The 22454-nt window shown below is 42.6% G+C and overlaps 1 protein-coding gene across 1 annotated transcript in view; it reads left to right on the top strand.

The window, feature by feature from the left end:
* CCDC150 (coiled-coil domain containing 150) overlaps positions 1-22454 on the top strand; it is a 257953-nt gene that overhangs the window by 199359 nt on the left and 36140 nt on the right. Inside the window, exons 21-22 of the mRNA XM_086944366.1 lie at positions 7265-7434; positions 18498-18624. Of these exons, the coding sequence (XP_086800492.1) occupies positions 7265-7434; positions 18498-18624 (297 nt within the window). The remainder of the gene's footprint in view (positions 1-7264; positions 7435-18497; positions 18625-22454) is intronic.

Raw genomic sequence — 22454 nt, 5'->3', positions numbered from 1 at the left:
GCTCCACATTGGGTCAGTCTGTTCAGGATAGAACATACGTCACTATAAGAGCACAAGCTGACATCACTTCATTCAGCGCCTCCCGATGCATATCCAGAGAGTTCTTCCTACCATTCTGAAGTTTTCACAAAAGTGTGCACCATGTCTCCTCCTAAAACAACAAGATTATAGCAAAGTAGGTCTTGGAACAGACAGATGTCCGTTACGGACACCCATGTTGATTGTCTGTGGTGCTTCAGTACTAAACAGGATTCAAAGTTGTATAAATGCTGTAATGAAATGAATAAGAAGGCCATCTGAGAAAGCAAAGCCAAGTTCGAAGTCGCCAAACTCAGGAAGTCGAAGAAGTGGCCCTGATCAAGATCAGGAGCTCTAACTCATTCCTGCTCTTGAGCCTGCTCCCTCAAACGGTCTTCGTCAAAGTTGCACTGCTCGGGTAAGTCCAGAACATTGCACAAGAAACACAAAAAGGTGAAGCAGGGAACTCCATCTTGTCGCTTCCAGCGTTCTGAGTCTTCCGATCGACTTGGTGTCTCTAAGCCACGGAGCTGTTATCTTTCCAGGGAGTCCGTCCCATCGCTGATCCTGATTTAGCCCCACCCTGAACAAACAGCAATACTGCAATAGATTGCCAAGCTGAAACAGGCCTATTAGAAGATCTTTGGTGCCATATCTGATCCCTTTGAGTACTCGAGTTGCTGCTGGCTGATTCTTCCCTTGCGTCAACTGTATCACTTGACCCACACACGGGGCAACACCTTTCTCAAATCCGACTCCAGTGACTTTAGATTCAATGCCAGGCCCGACACCAAGCCTCTCTTAGGAGCAGGTTCCAATGGCATAAGTACCAGCAGCGTACCCAGCGCTGCTGTCAGCACCTCAGCTAATGCCACTGTGTCACCAGCTGACACCGGCCATGACGTCACTGATGCCAGAAGTGGGATTGATGTTTTATCAGACTCCGATGGTCAAGCTCCGACCCCCAGACTTTAACAGTATCCTGACTCAGTACTTGACATCTATCGATATTTTGGGGAGGAGGGTGGTTTCCATGAATACTGTGTTGACAGTAATATATTTGATGATCTTCAGAATGCAAGTGGCCTGGACACTTACCCTGATACTGGTCTTTCCTCACCAACCCCCGCACAGGCCCTTGAATAATCTTTCTCTCTTGCCACAGTCATAAGCAGGGTAACGGAGGTTCTCAAATTGACTCTGCACATCCAGGAAGAAAAGTCTAATGTACTTAGAAAGGTTCTGAACCCAGGGCAACCAAGCCAAGAACACCAGTTACCATTCACTGATGCTCTCCCCATTAGCTTAATGGGAACCTGGGTCAAACCAGGTTCTTGTCTGAAGGTAAATAGACAGTTTGCAACGCAACATAGACCTGTCCCCAGAGTCCCAGAATTTATTCTCCTGAATCCCACCCTGGGGAGTCTGGTGGTTCAAGCCTCTGAGTTGGCTGAACCCCAACGCATTCCCTACTACACCAGCTCAGGGAATCAACACTGATGGATACATTAACCAAGAAAGTTTCTGCCTCAACTTGGCTTGCTCTTTGGTCATGTTAGACCTGACATCCTTAGGGTGGTCTTCCCCCAAACATTTTGCCTGCTTGCCTCAAATGTTGCTGTTTTATTTTTGTTGGCCTTAGTATTTTGCGCATTTACCACTGCCAATCAGTGCTAAAGCGCATGTGCTTCTCCAATAAACATGGTTTGATTGACTTACAGATAAATGAGATATGCCAATTTTGGTTAAGTCCCTAGTATAGTGCACTACATGTGCCTAGTGCCTGTAAATTAAATGCTACTAGTGGGCCTGCAGTACTGATTGTGCCACCCACACAAGTAGCACTTTAAAACATATCTCGGGCCTGCCACTGCAAGGCCTGTGTGTGCAGTGTACACTGCCAAGTCGACTTGGCATGTAAAACCCCTTAGCAGCCTTAAACTCCCCTTTTATTACATATATGTCATCCCTAAGGTAGGTCGGTCTGAGGTAGCCCACAGGGCAGGGTCCTCTGAAAATAAAAGGTAGGACATGTACTTTTATGTTTTGCTTGTCCTGGTAGTAAAAGAAAACACCCACATTTGTTTTCACTACTGTGAGGCCTATCCATCTCATAGATTACCATTGGGAATTCCTTATTACACTTGTAAGCTGTACTTCCTGATTGAGAAGGAGTAACTCTGTCATGGTCCATGTCGTTGGAATCGCAATGATAAATCCTCTTTGCTGGCAAAGCTTAATTTATCATTACTATTTTAGAAATGCCACTTTCAGAAAGATGGCATCTCTCTGTCTCAGCTCTGTGTGCCTGCATGCTCAATACACGTCTGGGGTGGGTGATAGCTTGACTTTTGCATGCCCTCTAGACAACCACACACAAAGGAAGGTTAGGTGTTACTGGGTAGCCATCCACATCCTGATGGGCCATCCAGGGAAGGATGGGAGGGAGGAGCTGACAGTTACACCCTAATAGGCAGTGTCCTGTCCCCACACAAAGGGCTGCCTACCCCCCTGAAGTGATTCTGGAGCAAAAGCTGGGAGGGAGGGCCTCTGTGCACTTCAAAGCTCCTCTATGAAGTCATCTTCACTTCATAGGCACAACAGAGTAGAAGTACTGGATCTCCGACCCGACCAAATCGGACACTACTGGACCTGTGAAGAACTCTGTCATGATGAAGGACTGCTGTGCTGCTACAAAGACGTCCACTCTAGTGGACTGTTGCTCTGGCTGAACTACTTTTCTCTGCACTGTGGAGGAAGAACTGGACTCTTGCTTCAACCCAGAGTGATCTCCAAAGGCATGCTGGTTTGCCTCCTGTTTTAAGACTAAGGGATATCATTGTCTTCCCATCTGCTCCTGTGCTTGGTTCATTGGAAGTCGATCCAGGTCCTTACTGCAATGAAACCAACACATCCTCTGCTGTGTGAAGTATAATTGACACATCAACACTGTTGCGGGAACAGAGCGGCGCATCGTACTTGGGACTAGCATCCGATGCACCGAATCTACTGCTTCGCTGCCACTGAAGTGAGGGATGATCGGATCCCCTCGACTACGTAGAGAAACCCAGCGCATCACACTCTGAACCAACCCATCCTGAAACCATTGCTTTGTCTTCAGAACCAGCGCATCACCATTGTTGCATATAGAAAATTGACACATCACTTTGACTGCGGAATCAACACCGACGCATCACTTGACTGCACCCCACATCTCTCTGTTACGGCCAAGATTAAGTACTTTTGTTCAGCGGGACTGTGTGGCACCTGCATCTGGGCAGCGCTCCATTGCTGTCAGCCTAAACTCTTGACTTTGCACCTGTGCAGCGTGACCAGATATCCCCACATGCGCTTATTTCTTCTAAAATCAATTTTTCACTTTTAATCTTTAAAAAATCATCAGTGTTCAGCTGAGTTCAATGTGGCCTTTAAAGGTGCCATCTTTCCTTTGGATAGGCAAGCAAGAGTGGCACTCCCATGATCTAATCAGGAGATGACTAGATATTGCACTACTAACGGATAATCCATAGGGGGCAAGAACGGTTTGATTTTCCTTAGAATGTTAAGTTGGTGATTGGCAGCACTGATGGTTGCTCTGATATGATCTTGCATTTTAAGATGCTTGTTCAAAAGTATGCCTAGGAATCGAGCAGAGTTAAAAATGTGGGGGAAGCAGTTGAGAACTGTAAGTTGTTTGATCCAATCTTGTATGGGGGCAGAGCGATTGTGAGGGGCGATCAAAAGGAATTCAGTTATGAAGGGGTTGAGCCAGAGGTGATTGCGGGTCAGCCATTGTTGGGTTTTCAACAGAGTGCAATTGAGCGTTTTGATATCTTCAGGTGAGGAGGTTTTTTCAAACACCATTGAGTATCAACAGAGTACATTTGGTAATGCATGTTTGAGATCTTCAAGATGTCCGTAAGGGGTTCCATGAACAAGTTGAATACCGTGGTGAGAGTGTGGAGCCTTGAGGTACTCCAATTGTTACCAGTGTAATTTCTGATAGGGATTGGTTGGTTTTGATTCCCTTAGTTCTATTGTGAAGGAAAGAAGCAGACCAGTTTCAAACGGAACCAGATAACCTATCCTATTTCAAGGAGGCTAGGTGTCATCTAAATAGTCCATTTATGCCAACAACTGGTAAAGGTTTGTTGCTTGCTGCTGTACCCGACACATCTAACCCCTAAAGGCCCAGTTATCAGATGTTCTATTGTTCTTACTTTCATTAGCTTAGCAAGGCCTTGCTGTGGCAATGATTAAATCTATGAGCAACATTCTAGACCTACAATGGCACATACTTGTCCCTTTCCAGCTAGGACAAAATCAAGAGCCATTCTGTTTTGCAAAATACCAGTCCTTTGATCTTCTAACAGAGCTGATATTAGTCCTAAAGCTGTAAACTTTGAATCATCATCATCCAATACTTTGTCTGTGGTTTGCAAAACATGGCCAGTCAGTCCCATACCATACTTTGGAAACAGGATGGTAAGAATCAGGCAGTGTTAGATATTTCTGTAGGCAATCTTTTTTTAATGAGGGAATTTATTGAGAGTGTGACAAGTAGGTGGAAGAGTGTACACAGGGTAACAGGACCCAGACCGGTCTTTTGGCAAGTGTGAATCTCAGGGACAACTATAGGAATAGAGGGCTCCTTAAAGCAATTGGAAATAGGAAGACCTTGGGGCTTGGTGTACTAAGTTCCTGATTTCAAAAAAGAATTGCACTTTGTGACTAGTCTTTCTATATATCTAGAAACGTGTTTTGCAAGTGACATATGTACAAAAAGGCTGGTTATTTTCAAAATAAGGAATCTGACTTGGTTCCAAACCTACCTAGCACATTAATATTCATTAGCTGGCCATAAATTGTGACTCACTCCAATTGGGTAAAAATGAGATAAAGAAAAATGCCTCAATGAAAATGAATAGAAAACCTGCTCTTTTTTTGTTTGAGATTCTCGTACCCAAATGGAAAAGGATGTTAGCTTTTTATTTTTTTCAAAGGAATCTCACCTACTAGACTTTAGCGGCATGCTGCATCATAAAGTCCTCACCTGGAATGTAACTACATCCAAGCAGACTCCATCTTTTGATCAAGGGATCAGTCGGAGATCTTGGTCCAAGATTGTAGGCTTGCAGAATACTAAAAATACCTAACCGAATACCCCAGTTGTGGATAGGTACACATTTACTAATGGAGTCCATTGGCAAGGCTAGATACAGGTCGGATGCTAATGAATGTAATTAGTTCCTCCTGTAACTGTATTTTAGGTCTGCCTGTTTCAGCATACGCATACTCAAGAAGGTCTTTCTGTTGGATAGTCTATCTACTCCAGAATCATCACTGCCCTCCCTCCTCTCCTTTTGCCATTAGAGTGTGTATCCACCATAAAGAGCCTTACCAAAGGTAAATAACTTGTTGTTTATGCACTGGAAAAAATATAATGGAAATATAAAAGGGGCAACATTGCGAGGTACCCCCGTACCCCCATGATCCCAGTTGTTCAGTCTGGCTCCTTTTACCTAAGGTGACACCAACCTCCACTGCGGAGATCGCCAAGGATCCTCACTCATCCCAATCGCGTTCAACGCCCACATTGCACCACCCGCAAAAATCATCAGAACCCACGGAAACAGCATAGTCTCCTACACCAACGACACGCAGCTTATCCTTTCCCCTCTTTGACGATATCACCAACACCCAAGCTAACTTCACCATCTGCATTTCCGAGTTCGCCAGCTGGACTAAGACCAGCTATCTTAAACTCCACACTAACCGGACGGAAGTAGTTCTCTACACCTAGGATACCTCGGTATGGAATGCTTTCTGGTACTCCACTTAACATCGGTCCACCACCCAGCCTGGCAATCTAAGCCCAAAACTAGGAATAGTGGTAGACAACCGACTCTCTATGACCAGATAAATCAACTTCGCCTCCTCCTCCTGATCCCACACATTCAAGATCCGGCGGAAAAATCTTCAAATGGCTCCCATTGAATACATGCTAAACCAACACTCAGGTGCCTATCACAAGAGTATGGTAACGTACTCTGTCGGCATCTCCACCCAGCTCACTAGTAGACTAAATGTCCTCCAAAACTCAGCGGCAAAACTCACACTAAGAATTGTACCCTGCATACACATCACCTCACATCACCTCACATCTCTAATACCTCTACCTGCTTCCCATCCAGAAAAGCACATTCTTCAAGCTCCTCACACACATATGTAAAGCTTACCCAATCTATACTATCTTACCTCAGAAACTGTATGAACTTCCACACCCTGCTCGGAAACCTCCGCTCAGTCGAACGTCTCATTCGCTATTCCAGATCTGGCAGGCACGCTTTCTCATATTTGGCTTCCAAGGCTTGGATATACCTCCCTACTTCAGATCAGAGCCACCCCCTTAGTCCTTGATTCGTGCAAGAAGCTGATCTCCTGGTTCTCTATTTAGGCCCTAGATTAGGCTGTCCCGCCCCTACTCTCCAACGCCTGGATACCCATAGGTGTGAGATGTGCACATGTAAATGTAAATGTACAGGAATTTATATAGCACAAATCACTGAGCGGTTTCGAAGCCCTTGCTTAGGGAACCCGTCCTGGTATTCCCCTGTGAGATAACTCCGGCAGGGTATCCGCAAGGTGAAAGCCAGGCATCCCGCCGCGAGGGGCCGTTGTGGAGATTAAGCAATCTATTGCCCAGAGTCGCAGAGTGTGAACCCGTGAATTGAGTAGGCACCGGAGCGAGAATTGCGAGTCCATGGACTTTTTAGGACTCAAGACCCCGCCGAGCCGGGAATTGAACCCTGGTCCCGGGCTGACCTCTGCTTCCAGGTCTGCCTCCTCTAACCAGTGAGCCACACTTCTCCACAGTATCGGATGGAGGACCCAAGCAATCTTGAGATAGAGATCCAGGCATGGCAATATATTCCTCATCTTCCTTTGGCAACTTAAATAATGTAGTGTTGGTGACTGCATTTATGTTAGTATAAGGGTAAGCTTTTCATCTGATAAAACACCAAGGTTACACACTTTCTGTTCAGTATGTAACTTCTTTGGGATAGCTTTGTTGGAGATGTGTTGTAAATGGTGTCTCATATTTTTTTAATCTTGTGAGTCTATCCTGGTGTTTACATGCAGGTACTTTGTGTCCTTTTCTGTGTTCTTTGTTATAGGTGACCCACTGTTTATTACGTGTCAAACCTGGAAAGGAATAAATATACTTCTCTAATCTGGATTGCAGGTGGAGCCTCTGCGTAAAGCCTATGACGTATCCCGGGAGGACAATAAGAAACTTGCTTTGGGTTTGGAGAAGTCTCTGCAGACAAACGGCGACCTGCAGAGCAAGTTGAATCGTATTCAGGATGAACTGGACAGCAAAGACGTTCAACTCCAGCAGCTGCAAACCTGCAGGTACTTCTGGTGCGGTAAACTTCCAGAGTGTGGAGCCCTAGACATGCAGCCCATTACTGCTGTATCTTCTATTCTGGTGCAAGCGAGTTTAAAATGCCTATGGTGCTCTCCGACATCTAAATAGTTTGTGGAGCTGAAGAGCTGTAGCCAGGTTGCTGGAGGTCCTCCGTTAGTACCTTATGTATATGGCAAAGAGTTTTGATTTTAAGTCCTTCTTTGATCTGTAGCCAAAGAATTAGATTTGAGCAGGTATGATGTGGACATGGTGTTTCAGGCCATTTTACCCATGCTGCATCAGGCTCAAAGAGCTTCCAGCTAAATAGCTTTAGATCTGGATAATAGGACTGGGCCTAATATTATACATAAGGAGGAACCACAGCACATGAAGAGAGATGATATATATAGTCCCACCTGCTCTTGCTCAAAGAAGGATCTTGGTGAAGGTATTACATGCAAATAGTGTTGCACAGTTCAGCGGGACAGTCCCAAGTAGCTTTGCATGATATGCTTTTGCAATTGTTAGCTTGGGATGAGTAAGGTTTTCAACTATCCCCACAGCTATCACATCACTAGCATTATCTGGGATGTGTTCACTGTGGTCAAGATCAGGAGCCTTTGTTGTGTGTATATATTAACATTGATGGAATGCATCATAAGTGTGCATTGCGCAATTTCCCCAAATGTTGAAGTGCTCAAGACATAATGGTGCTATAACACAATAGATGCAAAGGGTAGTGCAAATTCTTGTAAATTGGCAGTCTACGAACTCAAGAAATAGGAAGCAAGTTAAAGTCACGAGCAAAGGGAATGAGTTTTAGTCTGAGCTGTCAAGTGTGTGAGATCGATGCAGGAGTAGTTCATCCAATACATAGATTTTCTGAAACGGCAGATAGTGAGTGCATTTCCTGAGGAAACGCATTTGCTGATGGAAGTCAAAAGACAGTTGGCAGACACGTTGGCACGATTGAAGAAGTCTACCCACCAGCCATATAGGCAACACCTATATCTTGAAAGGGAGAAATCAGGTAACATTCTAGCATGAATGTGAAGAAAAACAGACCTCAGGCTCATATCCTATCATTGTGCCGTGATGGCGGCCTGGACATAGTGGCTAGAGACCAAATAAATTCAGCCAGCTCAGACTATTTACAGCAGGGGTTTGCCCAGTAACCGCTTCCTCTGCCCGATGCTCTGGCTGAGTACATTGTCGAGGTCAATATAAATGATTACTATGTGAGGCCAGAGGAACTCTGGTCCCATCCCTTGTTAGGCACACACTTGCTTGCGTTCCCTTAGTTCAAGAAAACAACTTCCATTCAATGTTCATTGTAATTCATTTCATGATTTTAATGATGATTCTTTTATCGATTCAATTCAAATTTCCTCATGATTATAGTCAATATGCAAAATCAGGCAATGTCTTTAACGTGTCCAATGCATTTCGGGCATTAATGGCATGCCCTTCATCAGGGAATTGACACTAAAAGCAATAGTATAAACAAACATTAGCGTATAAAATAATATACGTAAGATATCAATTCAAAATCGCATAACAAACATATGTTTATGAAACCGAATATCAAATTGTGCTTTCCGTTCAGTATAGAAGGTGAAATGATGGTTGAAAAGAAAATGTGAAAAGGATTAACATGGTGCTGGTTACTTATTTAAAAAAAATGTGGGGTTCCGTAGTTCACTTACATGCCTGTTGTTAATTGGTGGTAGGGAATCTGAAGGAAGTGAAAAAACGAGAAAAAAACGGTCAATGTCAGTGAAAAAAATATATGCGGTGCTCTCTAGTGTAAGGTTGGTGAGCGGTAAAAACTAACCTGAATAGTTACGGGTAGAAGACTTCAGTCCGGTACTAGTCTCCGTGAAACGCCGGTGAAGGTAATGGCTTCCCGCGTTTGTTTAATTCAAAACCTCAGGTGTCACGTGATGTGTCACGTGTGATGGAAATAAAAGGAAGACTTCGGAAGTGTTCGGTTCGGTTTCTATAGAGTCAGGGTTCAATACACGGTGGGCTATAGGCGGGGTTGTCAAAATACAAGAAACCTATTTGTGAAGTGTATGGAATTACGGTTTACGTGTGAGAGTAAAATATAAAAGGGAGAAACGGTGACCCTAGGATCGAACTGGGGAGTGAACTGGTCTACAGTGCACGGTGAATTACTCATGTGGCTAATGTGTGATGAGAATTAAAAGGGTGAAAAATTGAGATGTGTAGTGTCAAGAGTGCTGGGAACATACACAATGACAGCAAGATCTGTCTAAAGAGCAAATACTTCAGAGATAACAAGAAAATTCAATTCTCTCATTTAAACCCATGGGTTTCTGGGTTGACAGTCTGTGGATCCAATAGTTCTCTCGTCTCAAGAGGAATTTGTTGTTGTCTCTCCCTTCTTGCTTCAGTATTGTCTCAAGAATAATGAACTTTATTTGAGAAACATTGTGTTGCTGTTCTACAAAGTGTGCAGACAAAGCTGACTTCAAGTTTTTGAGTCTAATGTTTGATTTATGTTCAGTGAGACGCACCTTGATGCGTCGTTCGGTTTTCCCGACATACATCTTCCCACATGGGCATTTTATCCCATATATCAGGTTGCTGGTGTCACAGGTGGCGTTCACTCGAAGTTTGATAGAATTGCCTCGACTTGGATGATTTATGGTGTTACCCCTGATGATGTTATTGCAATTACCACAGTTCAGGCAAGGTTTGGTTCCAGTGTATGTGCTGACTTCTTTGGGTTTATCTTGTAGAATTTCTCCCAAATTTTTCGCCCTGGTGTATGCGAATAACGGAGGTTGACTGAATGCGTTTCTAAAGTCGGGTTCAAGGTTAAGGATTGTCCAATGTTTCATGATGATTTGCTTGAATTTTTTGCTGCTGGTCGAATATTTCGAGACCACTACTGTCGGTGTTTGTTCAGACTTTATGGTAGGTGTTAAAAGTTTTGATCTATCCAAGTTATCAATCCTCGTTTTGGTTTCCTCCACTAGAGTTTTTGGATAACCCCTTTTCAAAAATTTGTTTGACATTTCGTTCAGTCTTTGGTTGAGAGTAATTCTATCTGAAGTGATTCTTTTGACCCTTGCCATTTGAGAATACGGTAGGTTTCTTATCAGGTTGGGTTCATGAAAGCTGGAGTGCAATAACATGTTGTTCCTGTCGGTGGGTTTGACATAGAGGTCGGTGATGAATCCGTTGGGGGTTACTGTGATTTTTACGTCAAGGAAGTTGACTGATGTGTCTGAAATATCCCAAGTTAGTTGGATCCTTTGGTCAATAGAATTAAATCTGCTGAGTTGTGTTCTCAATGTCTCCTCTGTGTCCGTCCATATGATGAAGTAGTCATCAATGTATCTTGATATCATTTTCAAATGATTGGTCCAGTTGGTGTTCTTTAGTATGTGTTGGGTTTCATACCAGTGCATGAAGGTATTGGCATACACAGGTGCAGCCGAATTACCCATTGCCATCCCGGTGAGTTGTTGGTACCATTTGTCATGAACTCTGAAGTAGCTATGGTATAGGGTAAACTGCATGAGCTCCATAAGGAACAATTGGAAGTCTTGATCTAAATCCATATTCAGAAGGGCTGATTCCATTGCTTCAATTCCCATGTCATGAGGTATGCTTGTGTATAGACTGCAAACGTCTGCAGTACATAACAGGACTTTCTCGGTTGGGTTGAGTTGGACTTGTTGTAGCTTGAGTAGAAATTGTGAAGTGTCCTTTATATATGTTTGAGTGGATTGTACCGACGGTTGAAGGTACCTGTCAATTAATTGTCCTATAGGTTGGTGTAGACTTCCTCTGGTGGAGACTATTGGTCTCATGGGAGGGTTTCTGAGATTCTTATGAATTTTAGGTACCATTCTTAGAGTTGGACTTTTGGTATTGGTTGTTGTAAGAAAGTTCTTTGTCCTTTCTGTAATGGTTCCCTGTTGGTGTGCCTGGTCTATAATGCTCCTTAAAGTCTTGGAGTATTCCAAAGTGGGATTTGAGTCCAATTTGTTATATGTTGTCCTGTCCATGACATGTTCCGTTACTTTGTCGTTGTACATAGAGGTATTCATGATGACAATCGCTCCCCCTTTGTCAGCTTTGGTAAAGATTGTTTGGTCGTCAGTTGCAATTCTGTTCAATGTGTCCAGGTCCTTTTGTGTGATATTTCTGATTTTGGGTTTAGTGTGTTTAAGTTTGTTAAGATCCTGTTTAACTAGATTTTCAAAAAGGTCTAGTGTCTTATGACTTGTGGGTGCTTGGAATGAGCTCTGTGGACGTAGTCCCAATAGTTGGTCTTTCTCTTGTTGTGGGCGCTCCGGTAGGACATTGTCAAAAAAATGTCTAAGTTTAAGTTTCCGCATTAATTTGAAAAAGCTGACTTCTTGTTCCAAGTGGTCTGTGGAAGTGGTAGGTACAAATGAAGTTCCTTTCTCCAATAGTCTTAGTTCGTATGAATTAAAGTGCTGATCACTGATGTTGATGACTAAGTGCTCTGTGGTTGGTTCTTCTTGGGTTTTTTCTCCTTTTCCTTGGCTGTTGCTGCGGTGCTCCGAGTGTTCGGCGGGTCCCTTTCTTTCTCTTTTTCTTTTCCCTCTCCTGGGTCTCCTTTTTGCGCTTGGCCCTGGTCTAAAAAAGGGCTGCTGTCATGTGTTTGACTGGTGGTGGCTTCCATTGTTGGTGTCTGTTCTTGTGGTGTTCTTGAAGGTTGTGCCTTACGTGGTCTTTGTGCGGATTCACTGTCCGTGGATGAGGTATCGGTGTTCGAGTTATAAGGACGGTTCCTTCGTTTTTGGGCGTAAACATCGGCCCATGTATAAACCTCCCCCAGTCTGTAGTCCAAGGTGTCGCGCTTGAACTTACGAATTTTGCGTTCATTAATCTCTCTAGAGTGCCGTTCAATTTGGGTTTTGATGTCCTCCAAGGTTGTTTTAAGTTCATCCTCTGTCATCATTTTTGATAATTCCGTAGATGTTTCCTGTATTTCAGCAGAGATTTCCTCCAAGATAGTAGATAATTCTTGGATGATTAAAAGGATTAAATCCATTGAGCACTTGTTAAGGATCTCATACCAGCGTTCCTGGAATTTTTTGGAGTGTTTGCATAGGGATGGTTTAAGTGCAATCCTTAACCCACGGGGTATGCGATGGTTTCTATGATACTTGATGAGAGTACTGGCATGGAGTTGTTGGTTTGTTTTTCTCTTAGATAGGTAAAGTAATTGTTTTATGTTTTGCTCTTTTGACCGACTTGATGTTTCTTGTGCTAATTCCTCCCTGATAAGAGAATAGATTTGGTCCACGTCTTTTTCCTCAAATGCGAAAGTGGAGGCTCTGGCCTCTGTACTTTTAGATATTTCTTCATAGTTACTCATGATTTTGTTTTTGTTTCCAAAGTTTATTGTAGAATGCGTGCTATCGATCCGGTGGACGCTTGGAGGATAAATGCAATTATGATTGGATTGATGCACAGCTTGTTTTGATTCAAGATTAGTTATTCAATACATTTCCAACTTTTGTGTTGATTTGGTGGTGCTCAGTAAGGAGGCGTCGAGGGCCCAGCGACGTCAATATAAATGATTACTATGTGAGGCCAGAGGAACTCTGGTCCCATCCCTTGTTAGGCACACACTTGCTTGCGTTCCCTTAGTTCAAGAAAACAACTTCCATTCAATGTTCATTGTAATTCATTTCATTTATTTCATGATTTTAATGATGATTCTTTTATCGATTCAATTCAAATTTCCTCATGATTATAGTCAATATGCAAAATCAGGCAATGTCTTTAACGTGTCCAATGCATTTCGGGCATTAATGGCATGCCCTTCATCAGGGAATTGACACTAAAAGCAATAGTATAAACAAACATTAGCGTATAAAATAATATACGTAAGATATCAATTCAAAATCGCATAACAAACATATGTTTATGAAACCGAATATCAAATTGTGCTTTCCGTTCAGTATAGAAGGTGAAATGATGGTTGAAAAGAAAATGTGAAAAGGATTAACATGGTGCTGGTTACTTATTTTAAAAAAATGTGGGGTTCCGTAGTTCACTTACATGCCTGTTGTTAATTGGTGGTAGGGAATCTGAAGGAAGTGAAACCCACCGACAGGAACAACATGTTATTGCACTCCAGCTTTCATGAACCCAACCTGATAAGAAACCTACCGTATTCTCAAATGGTAAGGGTCAAAAGAATCACTTCAGATAGAATTACTCTCAACCAAAGACTGAACGAAATGTCAAACAAATTTTTGAAAAGGGGTTATCCAAAAACTCTAGTGGAGGAAACCAAAACGAGGATTGATAACTTGGATAGATCAAAACTTTTAACACCTACCATAAAGTCTGAACAAACACGGACAGTAGTGGGCTCGAAATATTCGACCAGCAGCAAAAAATTCAAGCAAATCATCATGAAACATTGGACAATCCTTAACCTTGAACCCGACTTTAGAAACGCATTCAGTCAACCTCCGTTATTCGCATACACTAGGGCGAAAAATTTGGGAGAAATTCTACAAGATAAACCCAAAGAAGTCAGCACATACACTGGAACCAAACCTTGCCTGAACTGTGGTAATTGCAATAACATCATCAGGGGTAACACCATAAATCATCCAAGTCGAGGCAATTATATCAAACTTCGAGTGAACGCCACCTGTGACACCAGCAACCTGATATATGGGATAAAATGCCCATGTGGGAAAAAGTATGTCGGGAAAACCGAACGACGCATCAAGGTGCGTCTCACTGAACATAAATCAAACATTAGACTCAAAAACTTGAAGTCAGCTTTGTCTGCACACTTTGTAGAACAGCAACACAATGTTTCTCAAATAAAGTTCATTATTCTTGAGACAATACAGAAGCAAGAAGGGAGAGACAACAACAAATTCCTCTTGAGACGAGAGAACTATTGGATCCACAGACTGTCAACCCAGAAACCCATGGGTTTAAATGAGAGAATTGAATTTTCTTGTTATCTCTGAAGTATTTGCTCTTTAGACAGATCTTGCTGTCATTGTGTATGTTCCCAGCACTCTTGACACTACACATCTCAATTTTTCACCCTTTTAATTCTCATCACACATTAGCCACATGAGTAATTCACCGTGCACTGTAGACCAGTTCACTCCCCAGTTCGATCCTAGGGTCACCGTTTCTCCCTTTTATATTTTACTCTCACACGTAAACCGTAATTCCATACACTTCACAAATAGGTTTCTTGTATTTTGACAACCCCGCCTATAGCCCACCGTGTATTGAACCCTGACTCTATAGAAACCGAACCGAACACTTCCGAAGTCTTCCTTTTATTTCCATCACACGTGACACATCACGTGACACCTGAGGTTTTGAATTAAACAAACGCGGGAAGCCATTACCTTCACCGGCGTTTCACGGAGACTAGCACCGGACTGAAGTCTTCTACCCGTAACTATTCAGGTTAGTTTTTACCGCTCACCAACCTTACACTAGAGAGCACCGCATATATTTTTTTCACTGACATTGACCGATTTTTTTCTCGTTTTTTCACTTCCTTCAGATTCCCTACCACCAATTAACAACAGGCATGTAAGTGAACTACGGAACCCCACATTTTTTTTAAATAAGTAACCAGCACCATGTTAATCCTTTTCACATTTTCTTTTCAACCATCATTTCACCTTCTATACTGAACGGAAAGCACAATTTGATATTCGGTTTCATAAACATATGTTTGTTATGCGATTTTGAATTGATATCTTACGTATATTATTTTATACGCTAATGTTTGTTTATACTATTGCTTTTAGTGTCAATTCCCTGATGAAGGGCATGCCATTAATGCCCGAAATGCATTGGACACGTTAAAGACATTGCCTGATTTTGCATATTGACTATAATCATGAGGAAATTTGAATTGAATCGATAAAAGAATCATCATTAAAATCATGAAATAAATGAAATGAATTACAATAAACATTGAATGGAAGTTGTTTTCTTGAACTAAGGGAACGCAAGCAAGTGTGTGCCTAACAAGGGATGGGACCAGAGTTCCTCTGGCCTCACATAGTAATCATTTATATTGACGTCGCTGGGCCCTCGACGCCTCCTTACTGAGCACCACCAAATCAACACAAAAGTTGGAAATTTATTGAATAACTAATCTTGAATCAAAATAAGCTGTGCATCAATCCAATCATAATTACATTGTCGAGGTCGACATGCTGAAGCTCTCGCAGGAGTAGAGGTGGACCCTGGACCATCCAATAGTCCCAGAGGCACTTGAAGAAGCACTTACAGAAGTGCCTCAGGGCAAGACGCTGGGTACCGACTGTTGCCCGGCTGATCTGTACCATGCACTGCCCTCCACCATCTTAAAGAAGTCCTTCCGGCCTTAAAGAGAAAAAGAGAAAAAAATGCCATTGATCACGAAAGAAGGCCAGAGCCCCAGGGAGCTGTCCTTATATAGGCCTCCGTCAATGCTCAGTGCAGATAGAAAACTACTATGTAAGGTCCTGGCTTCTAGACTACTGCTGATGATTGGAGCACTTGTGCATGCAACTCAAACAAGACTCACCCCCGACGAAGCACTATATTTAATATCCGCAGGCTGAACCATGTGAAGCATACATTGAAGGCTGCTGAGGGGGAATATGCAATGGTGCGCTAGACCTGAAATATGTATTTGATTCCTTAGGGGGAGCAATACATGTGGGTAGCTCTGAGGGAAATCAATATTGGGCCCGCCTTTATAAGATGGGTACAACTGTTGTACACAGACCGAGCGCCAGATTTCACACAGAAAGGGGTTGTTTTGGAAGTGTGGTCGCAGGGAATATGTGCTAACAGGGCTGGAGCTGCGGGAAGTCTTGTCTGGTGGGCATAAGCAATGTAGTGTCGATGTACATATCTCCGTTATCCGAAAGACGCACTGCCCCGTCCCCTGGGAGAGATGAAGACATTTGCTTGAATCTCTGGATTGTGAGCCAGCAAAGCCAAATCTAGACTCTTTCCCCTAGGTGGCCTAAGGTGTGAAACATGTACTGGGGACTGGGGGTAGAATGGGAGATTGAAAAGATGCAGTACCTCTGGATATAACACTGAATAGTGAGTGACTGCTGAACAGCCTAAAACAGTCAGTTGAGTTCTGGGCGATTTTTTCACTCTCAATAATAGGGAGAGTATCCTTAGCTAAAACTATATTTTTTCTGCACAGCCTGTATGTACCGCAGAGTGTGCTATATTTGGTCCCAGAGGGTACTTTTGACCAGATGGACAGACTGCTATGCAGGTTGGTGGGGGCATCAAAAAAGAGTTGGGTGAAACTGACAACCCTGAAACTCCTGTGGGCAGAGGGAGGACTGAGGCTGCTAGACGTGTTGTATAACGCGGACACTCAATTCCAGCATTCTGTGAGTTGGTTTGACGATGGACCTAACTAGGAGAAGACTTTATTGCCAGGTACCCATGACCCGTATGTCCTCCCAGAGTTATGTATGTAAGGAAAAGGAATCCCCAAGATCTTCCCATATGGGTGATATGACCCTTCGCTGCCCTTGGAGCTCATAAGACATACGAGAAATGGAGAGAAGGCAATTGTAACCAGCAGGATGATCACTATTTGAATAAAAGGTTTATTTCTTTTGCCTGTGACCAATTTGGACTTAGCCCAGGGCAGTTCTTGCACTACACCAGGCTAGCGTATGTAGTGTGGGGTGTATAGCCCTCCTTTCCAGAAAAACCTCAAGGTAGTGAGGCTGCTCTTCAAGCTGGTGGGCTGGCGTCATCTGATCACACACATGTTCGTGGCAATGGTACAGGATTGAGGGGGTTTCCACAGATGTGGTAAGGGAAAGGTGGTGTGTGGACTGTCCAGGGGAGATTATAGTATAGGTGTGGAAACGGGCCTGCAAGCAGGTTAGAGAGGTCTGCCCCAATGCAAGGTTTAAACTGATACAGTTTCACTATCTGCACAGGTCTTTACTCAAGCTGACGTGAATATACCCAGCGAGGCCTCTATGTTTAGGCACGTGTGGGTCGCCGTCGGCTGACTTTCTACACATGACATGGTCTTGTCCACAGTTGACAGAGTATTGTAGAACGGTGCTCATGCTGCTTGTGCATGTAGTAGGACAGAGGGTAGAGGAATTCCCCTGTGACTGATAGGTGTGGTCCCCCAAAAAAGACACCTTAAAATGCAAATGTTGACGCTAGGGCCGGTGCTAGCCAGAATGCATTGCAATTTTCTAGAAGCTAGCTAAAGTTCCTGCAGTTGAGGCTTGTGGGCAGACTTGCTGGAGTGGGCGATAGCGTATGAAAAGCACATAAAGCTCACCCGAAGGGAAGACAGGATTTGGAAGTTTGGGGAGTAATGATAGAGAAATTACTGGATCGGTTTCCTGGAGGGACAGAATGAGGGGGACCAAAGATACGGGTGAGGGGGTTATGGGGATGAATAGGGGGTGGAGAGAGGCCCAGGCTAAAATGTTTAAGAATATGTTGTCAGGTATTCTTGTGTTTCTAAATGATTGAAAGCCATTAAAAGGCTGTATTTGATAAACTGTAAAACACCAACAAAAACAACTCCCCCTCCAAAATGAATGAGGACCACAAGTCCAAGTATGAAAAGAAACAATTTAGACTTTATGATCTAGTCACAAACAGACCTGAGAGCTCTGATTTAGTGTAGGGAGTATGAGGTAGGTGTGTCCAACTAAGATAGTAAATATGAGGCTTTTTAAAAAGAAATCAGAGTGATCAATGGGGCTGGAATGGAGTGGAATTGTATTTTGAAATTTGCTCAAAAATATTCATTGGGCAGCAGGAGAGAAGGTGAGGCTTCAAATATGTAAAGCAGTTTCTGAGATTTCACACTCTAATTTGTATCATATGGATCATGTGTATGCTCCAATTTCATTTTCTTGGTGAAACATACTGATGGGACGGCATTGGGACAGCAAAACGTACTGATTTTGTGCATAATATTTGAAAGGAGAAGATCTATAAACCTTTGACTTATTAGTTAGGCCACAACCATGAGACCTCATATTTCTCCCTTCAGGGAACAAGAGATTGAGGAGGCAAAGGTGGAAACTAAACTCTCAATGGAGCGTCTGGATGCCCTAAAGAAACAGTTGTATAAGGAACAGGAATCTGCCAAGAGGAGAGTGCTGAAGGACAACCTGGAGGTGAGCGCGACATAGTTGCAAATAAATATTGTAGTAGTTAGCAACACAGAAGAAGTTAAATAGTACATATTGAGCAGTAATACCTGTGCCAAAATAGATTTATTTTAGAAAACCTCAAGGAAGAACTTGGCTGTGAAACAGGTGACTCAAAATGACTAGAAGAGATACAGCATACATTTTCTTTACCTTTTGCATCAGACCATGGATAGTACAAATAGTTATGACCTGAGTTACAAAGAGTCCCAAAATGTGTAATATTGGCTGCCATTTACCCCATTTAAGAAGCAAACTTTTTTACAAAAGTAATCTTGGAAATCCATGCTAGTTCTAGATTTACTAATGTGCTTACATGGTAACATTTAAGAGTGTGTAAAATGTATGCATGAAGAAGTCCACAAATATGACAAATATCTGCATTTAGAAATTTAACTTTTTTGGTTCAAAAGGAACTAGATGTCTTCTCATCAATTCAATCACCAAGGGTCACCCACCAAGTGCACATGAATGTAAATTTCTTTTTTGACAAATGTCGATTGCTAAGATCAAAATGTTGCCAATCCGGACAATGTCGCTGTGTTAAGCTTAGGTACACAGAGTTCTTAATCATGCAAACTTTTTTCTGTGTGTTTTGTTATTCTTTATAGATTTCTTGCCGCTGTTTCCCCATCTCTTTCTACTTGTTCTTCTAGCTAAAAAGGTTTTTAACTAGGTTTATATAACCACAAAAGTACTGTGAGCAAGGATACAGACTGTAGAAATATTCCTGTGGAGACTAGTAGGTAGCATGGAGACGTTTGCTGCCTAAAGGAATTGCTCATTTGGGGTTCTTGGGGTGACTACTCACCTAACACTAAATTCCAAGTTAAAAAACCCTAAATTATATTGAGAGACCTTGTTGAGGTGGTCACCCTATTGAGTCGCTCACCCAGGAACTATCAGATAGAGGCATGTACCTAGATCTCAGAGGTGGTTGGTGTTTATAGGCACAAAGATAAAGGTACAGAATGTTTCGTGGGAGCATCAATAACCCAAAATATTACGGGGAATAGCGTTCAGAAGGATTTGTCACTTGGTCCTTAGACTGGCAGTTCATCTCTCTGGTATTGTGTATGGGGATGAACCTCTCATAAACCTCTTCCTGTTAATTTATTTTAGCTTTGTTTTAATTTTACATGTTTTATCAAGGAACTTCATGATACATCAATCAGCATCTGACTTTATTTAGATTTGCCTTTTTAATTTTAGGATGGGAATGATAACTGCAAGAAGTACAGAGGAAGGAAGTTGTTTAGCATTCAGGAAAGGGAGGTTGACTCAAAGATTTGTTGGCATGATAAGGTTCTTTGGGGGAACAGGGACGGAGGGTGTACACAGAAGGACATGGTGTTGGACAGCCTCAATTTGAAGGGTGTACCCCAATAAAAAAGACACTTTTAAAGGAGTGGCACTTACTTACCCTTTAAATATTTTTTCGGCACCATGCTGGTTTCAATGGAATCGGTATACTGTCTAATTTAGGGGTAGGACTCATTTTGGAGTATTTGTTAAAAAGACTGCAGAACTTCTCAGGAGGAGGCCAATTTTATTACGCTGGTTAGAAAGGATATGAAATGGTTGGGAATCAGGAGGTAGGGACACTGGATAAGGAGTCAGGAAAAATTTAAATTGGCTAAGCAGGAGTATTTTGAGAGGAATTAGTGGTTAAATTGTTGGTATTCTGCTCTTGGGCTTCGATGAGGGAAATGATGGTGGCAACACTGCTAACTGGTTAGCGGGATGGTACGCGATATTCATAGTAGCACTGGTATCAATATGACCTATTGGTCCAGGTGCTGTATTCCTGAGATCTCTCTCAAACAGATCATGGCATAGAATTCCATCTCCATGTTTCTAGGGTTTGTAAAGGGCTTTGAAAGCCCAAGAAATATTAGAGCTAGGGTGACTAGGAGGGACGTCTTTACAAGTATATTTGATAAAGATCACTGCAACACCCTTGCTCCATGCTGCTGGAATTTATAAAGCTATACTGGGAGTAAAGTCTCTTACCCATCTAAGATGCAAATCCACTAATAAAAGGAGAGAAGAAGTCCACTTATGCCAAGCTCCTACAGAACCAAGTCCACATTTAATGTAGATACTAAAATATTGCCATAATGTGTGCCACTCAGACTTGAAAGATAAGATCCTACTTTTTGTCCATAGGGATATTTGTTGAATTTGTTTAAAGGTAATGGCACCAATATTGTTTTTAACGATTATAGATGTGCTATATATATTTTTTTAATTTTATTATTTTTAATACTTTTTATTAACAAAAATCAGCATTGCGATCACACTGCAAAGGAGGTATGCATCTAGCGTCATGACTACAGTAGGCAATAGGAATCATTACAGAGTATAGCCCAGAAAGTCTAGGGCGAAGGGGGAATCCTCAATATATGTAGCAAGGGGAAGTTAGATATATATTTCCCTGATAGGCATTCCACAAACCCCATATTCGAGTCCACTTCTTAGGGTGGTATATCTTATATAGCAAACAGAGGAGGGGGCTCTCCTTTCATCTTTGGACACAGAGCAGACTTTCAACACAGTTAAATGGTGCTTTCTTGAGACATTTCTCAGGAGCACTGGATTGGGGCACAATTTATGTTTCTGCATTTAAGCTGTCTGCAATTACCCTTGAGCACTGTTTGAGTCAATGGCTTTCATCTGGCCTACCTTGACCTGCAGAGGGGCAGAATAAACCCCTACCCAATATTATTGTTGTTTGTCATTTACCTCTTGCCCTACACATCGAGGACGAATAATAGGATACAGATCAATTGGGGTTTTGCATAAGCTAGCGCTGTAGGTTCATTACATTCTGTTATTTCTGATGTATTTACCTACCCTGATGGGGAATGATAGCTGGAATAGTATTGATCATGTTCAGGGGGAAATTTAGTAAGTCATGCATTCTCACATTTTGAAATGTGACTTGAGTTTGTATGGCATGATAATGGAGAAGGAATAAAATCTGATATTTAGGGAACCATTTATTTAGCAACAGATTTCAGGCTTAGTTTCTGGCTCACTCATTCCGCCGCCTTGGCTGCTTATGCCAGCATTGATGTGAGGTTTCAAGAATGGGCAGAATGATGTGCGTTAAAATGAATGCCCAATTTACTGGCTTCATTCGCCATGTTACCTACAAGAATACGGAATACAAATGGAATGAAAAGAAGCGGAATGTTCTCATGAGATACTGGTACAATTAAAAGAAAACTGAGGGTTCTCCTTCCTAGATTTTCAAAGATATTGGAGGGCACGTGAGAGGTGACTTGAGCAGCCAGGGGACTTGCTTAGAGGATTGCTGGGTGGCACCATGTCAAGACCTGATTTGGGCTCTTCAAAGAGCTATACTCGATAGAGCTAAGTGACATCCAACTCGGGTGCTCTTTGCTAATTGTTTGGAGACCATAGTTTTTAATCAGTCTCTTAATATGGCCCTCCCTACTGATATCGCTGTGTCAACCTCCCTTTACTTCTTACAGGACTGGTCCGACAAACCCAGAACCAAGTACCATAGTACCAGCTTTCTCACCTGGATAAAGTGAAACCCAACCAATTGCCTTTACATTTAGACGGCAGGCATTCCTTCCTACTGCTAAAGGAAAATGAACTCTGCCTGTATTACATATTGGGTGCACTGTCCTTATTTGCACCCAGTACACTCGGGACAGTGCACCAGGTTTAACAAAAGTGTGCTGTCCTCAGCACAGCTGCGTGCTCGGACGGCTCACCCCTGTGCTTAGGAGAGGGCATTTATGAAAGATAAGGCTGCAGTGAAG

The sequence above is a fragment of the Lissotriton vulgaris genome, chromosome 11 (assembly GCF_964263255.1).
Source record: "Lissotriton vulgaris chromosome 11, aLisVul1.2, whole genome shotgun sequence".
NCBI classification, from domain to species: Eukaryota; Metazoa; Chordata; class Amphibia; order Caudata; family Salamandridae; genus Lissotriton; species Lissotriton vulgaris.
The sequence above is the reverse complement of the archived record's forward strand: the minus strand, read 5'-3'. Positions and strand labels throughout refer to the sequence as shown.